Source organism: Mandrillus leucophaeus, unplaced genomic scaffold (genome assembly GCF_000951045.1).
Source record: "Mandrillus leucophaeus isolate KB7577 unplaced genomic scaffold, Mleu.le_1.0 Scaffold13, whole genome shotgun sequence".
NCBI classification, from domain to species: domain Eukaryota; kingdom Metazoa; phylum Chordata; class Mammalia; order Primates; family Cercopithecidae; genus Mandrillus; species Mandrillus leucophaeus.
In genome coordinates, this window is record NW_012101254.1 from 1,254,649 (window position 1) to 1,264,141 (window position 9,493).

Here is a 9,493-nt window from a genome sequence, read left to right on the forward strand (position 1 = left end):
CAATTCTACCTAATTTAATCCTCCTCTGATGATCCAGAAGACCTTTCCGGATATGACAGTGCCTCAGGTCCATCAACATCGACTGCCATAGGCCACCAGTTGGGCAACTTTAAGTGGGCTGACCAGTGGATTTCAGGGGCTGGGATGCCTGGTGAGCCTGCATCCTTCCCTGAAGGCTTCTCACAATGGGCACCAGTGATTCTGAAACCCACCTTCATGAGGACCCATGAGGCACTGCTCTGTGGTGTTTGCTCTCATCTTTCTCTTTCTCTCTACTCCAGACATTCTAGCTTCATAGACATTCCTCAAAAAGATGGAGACAATCTCTACCCCAGGGCCTTTGCACTTGCTGTCTCCTCACCTGGAATCTCTTCCCAATTGACTCGAAGCTCAACTGTCATTTCAAACAACTTTCTGCCCAAGGATCCTCTCTTTAAAGAGGAGTCAGGCAGAGCTATAGACCCACCCTGATGAGAGACCTTCCTCCCTTTCCTCTCCAATCTTTGGTGGGCAGAGGCATTACAGTTCTCTTCTCCTTGCCTTTCCCCTCTCAAGGTGATGAAAAAAAGGAGGCAGACTGAAGGAGCTGAATCTTGTCTTCACTTTGAAGCTCCGTTTGTATCTGGTGTCCACAAAGGACCCAAAGCAAAAAGCAGGAGAGAGGAGGCACAGGTTAGTTCCTTAGCCACTAGACTCTCAAAAGAGAGACAGAAAACATCCTGACTTGTGACTACGGGGTGCTCAATCTGCACACCCCTATGCAGGAGTTATTAGTCTTATCTCCATTTTACAGACAAGAACACTGAGGATTCTAGACATTAAGAAAATGGCCCCACAGCACCTATGGAGGGGCTGCACAGGACTCAAATGCAAGACAACTCGAGTAACACAGCAAAGTCAGCCACGTGCCACCCAATCCTTCTCCTTTAGGGAAAAGGAGGCAACTTGGGGTGAAGCAGGAGGGTATTGAAGCAACTGGCTAACCATGAAAAAGAATGATGAAACTTTTTTCCAAACAAATAATTATTTTGTTTAAAAGTCACATGGAGACTGGGTGACAGAAGTGAAGACTCATCTTGCATCACCAGGGGCTATTTTCCTATGGATATCCAATTGTTCCAGCACCATTTGTTGAAAAGACTTCCCTTCCTCCACTGAGCTGCCTTGGCACCTTTGTGAAAAATCTGTCAACCACACATCTGTGGGTCTATTTCTGGACTCTACTCTGTTCCACGGATCTATTTGTCAACCTTGATGCCAACACCACACTGTTTTGATGACTGTAGCTTTGTATTAAGTTTTTGAAACTGAGAACTGAGAGTCCTCCAACTTCATTTTCCTTTTTCAAAGTTGTTTTGGCTAGTCTGGGTTCTTTCCATCTCCATATGAGTTTCAGAATCAGATCATCAATGTCTACAAAACAGCTTGCTGAGGTTTCAATTGTGTTAAGTCTATAGATCAGTTTGGAGAGAACTGACATTTTAACATTGAGTCTTCAGATCCATGAACATGGTAGTGCTTTCATTTACGTAGGGATTCTTTGATTTCTCTCAGCAGTGTTTTGTAGTTTTCATCGTTTTGGAGGTTTTGCATATCTTGCATCAGAGTTACTCCTAAATAGTTTGTATTTTTGATGCTAATGTAAATTGCATTTTAAATGTCAATGTTCTGTTATCTTTTATTTTTTGTTTTAAGTCCTGGGATACATGTGCAGAATGTGGTTTGTTACATAGGTATACATGTGCCATGGTGGTTTGCTGCACCTGCAGCCCATCATCTAGGTTTCAAGCCCTGCATCATTAGGTATTTGTCCTAATGCTCTCCCTCTCCTTGCCCACCACCCCCCGACAGGCCCCAGTGTGTGATGTTCCCCTCCCTGTGTCCCTGTGTTCTCATTGTTCAGCTCCCGCTTAGGAGTGAGAACATGCAGTGTTTGTTGTTGTTGTTGTTGTTTTTTTGTCGTTGTTACCAATATATAGAAATGCAGTCAATTTTTGAATAGTGAACTTTGATCCTGCAACCATGCTAAACTCAAATTTATTAGTTCTAGTAGCTTTTTTGTGTAGATTTCAGAGGATTTCCTACATAGATGATGTCATCTGCAAATAAAGACAGTTTTCTGCAGGGGTGTGTTCAAGGAGCCTGCATTCTAATAAATTCCATCTTCAGGCTGCTGGAGAAAAATAAAGGGGCAATCCATATGAGGAGGGTAAAGTCCTGCCAGTTATCCTTGGGGCAGCAGATCCGTTGATCTAGTTGTTTCACTAAGGCTAATGTTAAATTGGGTCATTATTCTGTAAATCCCGGCAGACACCTTCAGTACAAACCACTGGATTTTCTATACTTACCAAGGTTAAGGAACTCAGAAGAGGGCTGGGTGAAGTAAAAAAGGGCCTTGGGTTAGAGAAATGCCCCCAAATCCCTTCTACGAACCACCATTCTCTCACTCTGACCTCCACAAAGCCTCCTTCCTGGTCTCTAGGCTTTTCATCTTGCCCCCTCCTATCCCATCTCCATCGAGCCAGGTGGTATTAAAATGTAAAGCGGACCATGCTAGGTCCTCCCCTTAGAATGAAATCTAAACTCTCAGGCAGGACTGAGTAGCCCTCTTGCATGCTTTCCTCTTCCACCACCCCACCCCATCTGCCAATCCCTTGCCAAGCTGTTCTCCCTGTTGGAATCCTTTTCCGATGCCCCCAACTCCCCTCTGCTCCCTGCCACCTAGTACCTGCTTAACTTCTCCTTGTCGCTGCTTCCAAAGACCTTCCTGACCCTCCCAACTGATGTTCACTCTCGGGGCATCCCAGTTTGATCCTGCCTTGCACGCATCATATTTGCCATTTAATTTTTCACTAAGGCAGTGCCGTGAGCACCAGGGCTATTGCCATTTGTGACCTTGACCTCTTACCAATGCCTGCCAAGCAGTAGGTGCTTGGTAAATGCTTTACATGATAGCCTGCGCTTGCCACATGCCCACCCACTCACCCTCCAGCCTCTGTGAAGGACCTTCTGATATGTCTTGGGTTTTTCTTCCTTTAGAAGGGTAGTTTACACCTTGGCTGTGGGTTAAATCCCCCCCAGTGAATTCTCCCCAGACAAGCCATCAGGTGAATTACATAAGGAGCCTCTCTTGGGACTCCCTCAACTCGGCCTCCTGCAGGACTTCATCTTGCTCCTGAGCTCACTCCGTTCCAACGGAACAGGAAGGGAAAAAGGAAACCAGACCAGAGTGGAAAGCATTTTCAAACTTTATTTACAACTGTCACAGTGACAAAAAGTAGTTTGGAAAAAAAAAATGCTAGTTTCTCCCTGAGCCTCAAAAAAGAACAGATAGAAGTTACAGGAGGTTCATCTCACAACAGGCATTTTTACTGAAATACTAAGAATTTTTTCAATACAATCAGTTAGAAATACACACAAATTACTTGGGGGGGGAAAAAAAAAAGAGGAGGCCAGATAGGAGCTCAGCCACTTGTCCAAGAGCAGCTGGGTCCCCCCAGCAGGCTCCACCACTGAGGGTCCTGACATTAGCTGTCAGCCGCTGGCCTGCTCAGACTGCAAACGGTCATACAAAGTGGTCTAGGGACCAGCAAAAAGAATAAACCACCCCCATAAACAGACACATACACAAAGTAGATTTGTTACGCAGTTTACAAGCACGTTCCCATCACACAGCAAGACCGGGACAGGTGATTCAGGGGAGCAGATAAGGGAAGACACCAAAACACAGGAATTGAAAAGGCAAGACCCCCGCCTCCGTCCACTAGGGGAGGCGAGGGAATGAGAGTACGGATGAACCACTCTCTGCAGCCAAAACAGAACGAAGCGGGGAGCGAGAGAGAGGAAAGCCCCTCCCGGTGCAGGCTGCAGGCCTCTCCCACTTCTGCGAGGAGTTGGAAGAAGTTATTGCCATTGACGTGTGTCACACAGGCAGACAACAGAGGGAGGAAGCAGGGGGTGCCGGGACCATCGGCTTCCCAGAACAGAATCCCACAGACTGCTGTGTCCACAGCACACCCTTGTCCTCCTGCCCCGGCATCCCCAGAGCCACAATGACCTTGAGGTATTAAATACAGCTATATACACATGTCCAGAACTGAGGGTCAACCTGGACTGACTGGAGACCTGAGGGGACAAGCTGCGTGCCTTGGTTGGCCGAGTTTAGCTCAAGGAAGGCTCTGAGTCCACCTCTTGGCCACACGGTACTGCTCTCGGGTGGACTGAAGCGTTTGTCCTGCAACCTGCTGCTTCAGATGGCTCTTAGCTACGACAAGAAATGCTAAGTCCAAAGGCCAACTTTCTCATACAACTGGTGCCCTTGCAGGAAGCAGTGGGAGGTGGGGAGGGATGAGGACCACTGTTGAGTAAGGACAGTGCAGGTCCCTTGCCATGCCTCTCTTCTGCCCTTGTCCAGGAACAACATGGGGAGAAGCCAGGGACCTCATGGCATCCTTTAGTCTCAAACTCGACCCCAAGGCTGCCACGAGAGCCTTGTCCCCACCATGCAAGTCACCTCCCCAACGAGACACAGAAAAAGCCACGTCTGCTCTCCACTTGGCAACCACAAGAAAAACAGACCAAGAGCCCCCATGAGTGTGAGTACTGCAGCTGAGCAGACTGGCGGGAATCCGCAGCTGAGCTGGGGACCCATGTGCCCACGGCTGCTGTGGCTGGGGCAGGGAAGGTGGCGGTGAGGAGGAGGAAGGGCCGGCCTGGGAGAGCACACCCACTCCACCTTGGGAGCAAATCTTGGGAGGGCAGCAGTTGAGGGAGAGACCTTCATGCCAAGTGTCCACCCTGGGGCTTCCAACAAGGGCAGGAAGTGCTCTCACTACTCCTAAAAAGTGCTGGGAAGCAAAATGGATATATCAGGGAGAAAAGCTGAAAAGCACTGCCTCTTAAAAACCGATCACCTTGGCTATGTGCGCCTACCACAGCTGGGAGCAGACAGGCCATGGAGAAGAATGGGGTGACCTTGCCTTTCCTGCACATCACCTCCAGCTGGCTTTGCAGGCAGCCAATTGCTCCTGCTCTCCTTTCCTCTCCTCCCTGTCATAGACCAACACACCTGAAATGAAAGCAAAGGGTGGGGTGGGTGAAACTGGGGAGAGAGATGAAGACCTTGTTTTCTGATGCACCAGTAGCCGGAGTGAATGTCTGCTGAGCGCATCCTGGCTGCAGTTCTCTGCTCAACGTTTTCTTAAAAGCGTGTATTTTTTTCTTTTGCCTCATGTTTGTTTTCTTACCCCAAATGTTCCTTGCTTGCTTTGCACATGCCCCACCTCCCACCCACCAAGACCCATTGGAATCCCACCACTGCCTCTACTAGGCTGCCTGAGTTCAGATAATGATCTCAAAAACAGCACTCGCTCCCCCCACCCCCTAACCCCCTGGCTCTAAGCAGCTTCCTTTCTCAGAGGGCCTTGCAAATTGTCAGAGGGCTCCACTGCTCGGCAAGTTTCAAAAAAAAAAAAAAAAAAAAAAGGACAAGAAAAGAAAAGAAAACCAACTCGGTGATCTGCAGCTGCAAAACAGAAGCCTCGTTTGACATTTTCAGAACGATTGTGGCTCACTCTCTTCTTCCGTCACGATGGGAAAAACACAGTTCAGGAACAGATGCTGGCTGGTATGACCCATGGGAGTCCACAGGGACTCTACTGCTCTTTATTTTCTTTCGCTGTCTCTTCGCAGTTGTCTTGCTCATCCTCCTGGACCAGGAACTCCTCAGGGGGCCACCGGAGCTCCCCGCTCTCCACCTCCCCTTCTGTGGGTTCCACCACTATGGAGGGGAGGCGGTCCTTCAGTTTGCAGCAGCGGTCAAAGTCTGACGGGTCTGGGAAGATCTGAAAGAAAAGCAGAGCAGGTGCCTGGTCATGTAGATATTTGAAAAGAGAAATTCCATTCCTTCTTTGCACATCCGTGTGGCATACTGGGTGCATGCCGTAGGCCAGGGACTGTGCTTTGCACTTGGGAGGCTGTGGGGTATATAAGGCGGGAGCCACGGGAGAATATTCTGGGGCAACATAGGAAACTGTCCCTCAGTCGGACTCTGATTCTAATCCTGAAGCTGCAAGTTTGGGGGCAGTGCCACTGAGTTTAAAGGTTGATGTGACTCTGTTTGGACTCTATTTTATTTTCAGATAAAATAATCCCAAACCATGTTATCCACAGTAAGTCTGGTCTCTCTCTGCAGGAAGTATTTTACGCCAGCAGTGCAAAGAATACAACAGGTGCCATAGCATTAAGTACCTCCCGGAATAATTATTGGCACTAAGTGAGCAGGCTACCAGGTGCTATACATATATTACTTCCAACCCACACAGTCATACTGAAAAATAGGTGTTGCTAATGCTAGCTTAAAGAATCTCAGGCTTGGAAGAGTAGGTGGTCCAAGATTAGACAGCCTAAAAATGAGTGAGGGATGGGATGAGATTGAAAACTGGGTCTGGGCTGCGCATGGTGGCTCACAACTGTAATCCCAGCACTTTGGGAGGCCGAGGTGGGCGGATCAAGAAGTCAGGAGATCAAGATCATCCTGGCTAACACGGTGAAAACCCTAACATGGTGAACTACTAAAAATACAAAAAAAAAAAAAAAAAAAATTAGCTGGGTGTGGTGGCGGGTGCCTGTAGTTCCAGCTGCCCGGAAGGCTGAGGCAGGAGAATGGCCTGAACCCGGGAGGCGGAGCTTGTAGTGAGCTGAGATCACGCCACTGCACTGCAGCCTGGGCAACAGAGCGAGACTCCATCTCAAAACAAAAACAAAAACAAAAACAAAAACTGGGTCCGTTCGATTCCCCTGCCCCAACACCAGCCTGTCCCTCAAGTAGATGGGTCCTGATCCCATTGCAACTGTAAAGTCAAAGCCAAATCCTGATGAAAGGCATGGCCCCCAGTCACAGGTGGGCTGGAAACAAAATCCAAGGATCCTTTCTTTTTCACCTGTGAACATTCCTGGCTTCTTGCCAGCTCTACACCTGAAGGACTCTACTTCTTTTTCCAGAGTCCCGTCAACCAGGCTTTGTTTTTTAATGCCTACTCTGTGTCCTGCCCAGAGCTGGCAGAAACCCCAAACCTGGTTATAAAATCAGGGTCAAATCTGGCTCTGCGGATTCCCTTTGCACACACTGCCCTGTGACTACAGCTGACCCAATTCTTTGTCCAGCAGTTTAAGTACTTAATCTGCTGGGCTGCTGGTCCCTGCCATTCACAGCCCTCAGTGACACACCCCAGAGCTAGAGAGAAGAGCTTCTGTCTGTGATGCTGGGCTCACAGAATCAGGCGCTTGGCACCTTCACGGCCATCTCTTCCCACCTCTCCATGTGGTAGATGAGCAAACCAAGGCGCCAGAGGGGTCAGGAGACCTGCTCAAAGTCATACAGTGTGTTCATGGTGCAAGAAAGGAAAGCAAAGCTTTCAGTGGGTGAAGACACATTTGAAGAGATCTAGGGGGCTGCCTGCTCCTGCCTGCACCTTGATCCAGATGGGGACAGGCCCATGGCAGCAGACAGGAGTCCTCCATTACCAGGACATGGAAGAAAGGCCCTTTTACAAACTCAGGCCTTCCCAATTCTGTGGTGCTCTGAGGGTGCCCGGTCTTAACTGCAACCCAGCCCCAAGCAGTGCTGCCCCAGCCAAGTCACGCTCTCACCACATCACAGGCCACGTGGGGCTTCCAGGAATCATAGGCCTCAACGAAGCCTTCCCAATCCCTACAGACGAGTGATTATTAACCATTTATCCAATAAGGCCTATTGCTGGGGATTAAGCCTTAAGCCAGCTGTACAACCAGGCATCATTAAAGACTTAACGAGGCTCATAAAAGGTATCATAATGGCAGCCAGGAGGAAAACAAGCCCAGGGACGGGCTGGGCCAGTGTGGGTCACGGAGGCAGGGGGACAAGGACCCCAACTCTGGGCTTTGTCTTCCTGACCTGGGCGGCCTAGAAGTTCTGCCCTCGGACGGTGCTGTGCCCGGACGCGCATGTGCCGAGCGAGGAGTGGCCACGTGGGCTTTTTGGGGGTTTCCTCATTTCTTGGGTGAAGTCAGAGCCCCCCACGGGCTGTGAGTACAAAAGGCACCCTCCAAGCATGAGCTTTGGGAGTGGGTGTGAGGGACCCCGATGGAGGGAAGTCCACTACAGGTAACAAAGCTCTTTCAGACGTCACCTCGTTCAGGGCTCACTGTCACCCTAGGAATAGTAACACCCGGGACTCTGCAGGTCACATGGCAGAGCCAGGATTCAAACCTACATCTGCTGTTTTCAGTGCCCGAGCCTTCTGGAAAATGGATTAGGCTGCTGCTGGGTCTCCGCCCCATTTCACAGATGGAAAACTGAGCAGGGAGGGAGAGCAAGACTCTGGGCCTTGACTGCCCAGGCAGCTGTCAGGGCCCCAGCCCAGGAGGTGAGCTTCCCAGTCCCGATGCTTGTTCTAAACCTTCAGGATCCAAGACAGCACCATAAGCTGTCAAGAGGAGAGGGGCACCTGCCCTGTGCAGAGCCTGGCCCTGCCTCCACCCTCTGACCTCACTGCCAGGATTGTGCCTGCCTGTGCCAGGGCCACATTGCCAGGGCTGGGAGAGTGAAAACCCAATTCTAACTATGATGGCCAAGGAAAAGCAAAAGGCAAGACAAGCAGGGCAGGGCCAGCAAAAGGAGGAAGGGGAGAAGGGGGAGGAGGAGGAGGAGGAAGAGGAAGAGAAGGAGGAGAAGGAGGAAGATAGGAAGAGGAGGAGGAGGAGGAGAGGGGTGGGAAGCATTGGATTTCATTTCAAGCTGGAAATAGGTCTTTCATTAAAATAAGGAGAAAAATCTAATGATGATGATGATGGATGAAATTTTTGCTGAGCAGAATCTCAGACCTCAAAATAGTTCTAGTCACCACCCCCAACTTATCCACAGTCTTGCTTTCAGTTACCCATAGTCAACTGCAATCCCAAGATAGGTAGGTACAGTGCAATAAGATACTGCGAGAGACAGAGACCACATTCACATAGCTTTTGTTGCAGTATGGTGTTATAATTATTCTACTTTATTGTTAGCTATCATTGTTAATCTCACATTAAGTCTAATTTATAAATTAACCTTTATCACAGGTATGGATGTACAGGATAAAACATAGCATATGTGGGTTTGGTATTATCTGGGGTTTCAGGCAACCACTGTGTGTCTTGGAACGTATCCCCCAGAGATAACGGGGACTACTGTAACCCTATTTTGTGGATAAGAAACCTGAAGCACAGAGAGGGTGTGTGACTTGCTCAAAGCCACGCACCCGGGAAGCGGCTGAACTGGGATCCAAACTCAGACCTGTAGGACTTCAAATGAAGCATTCACTTGATAACAAGGGTAAGCCACACAACCCAGGCGCTCACTATGTCCTTGACCACCATTGTATAACTCTAGTCAAGTCCTCTCAATCCCAAACGCCTCAGTTTCTCCTTTCAAGATGTGAGGTGACCTTCTTGTCTCACTAGATGGGTACAAGTTCTT

At 49.1% G+C, this 9,493-nt stretch overlaps 1 protein-coding gene across 3 annotated transcripts in view; it reads right to left on the reverse strand.

Annotated features, from left to right (window-relative positions):
• Positions 1–3,230: 3,230 nt before the first annotated feature.
• The window catches only part of LBH (limb bud and heart development), a 30,447-nt gene continuing 24,184 nt past the window's right edge, over positions 3,231–9,493 (reverse strand). For all 3 annotated transcript variants that reach the window (XM_011972555.1, XM_011972554.1, XM_011972556.1), the window contains exon 3: positions 3,231–5,843. In XM_011972555.1, the coding sequence (XP_011827945.1) occupies positions 5,655–5,843 (189 nt within the window). In that variant the 3' untranslated portion in view covers positions 3,231–5,654. The remainder of the gene's footprint in view (positions 5,844–9,493) is intronic.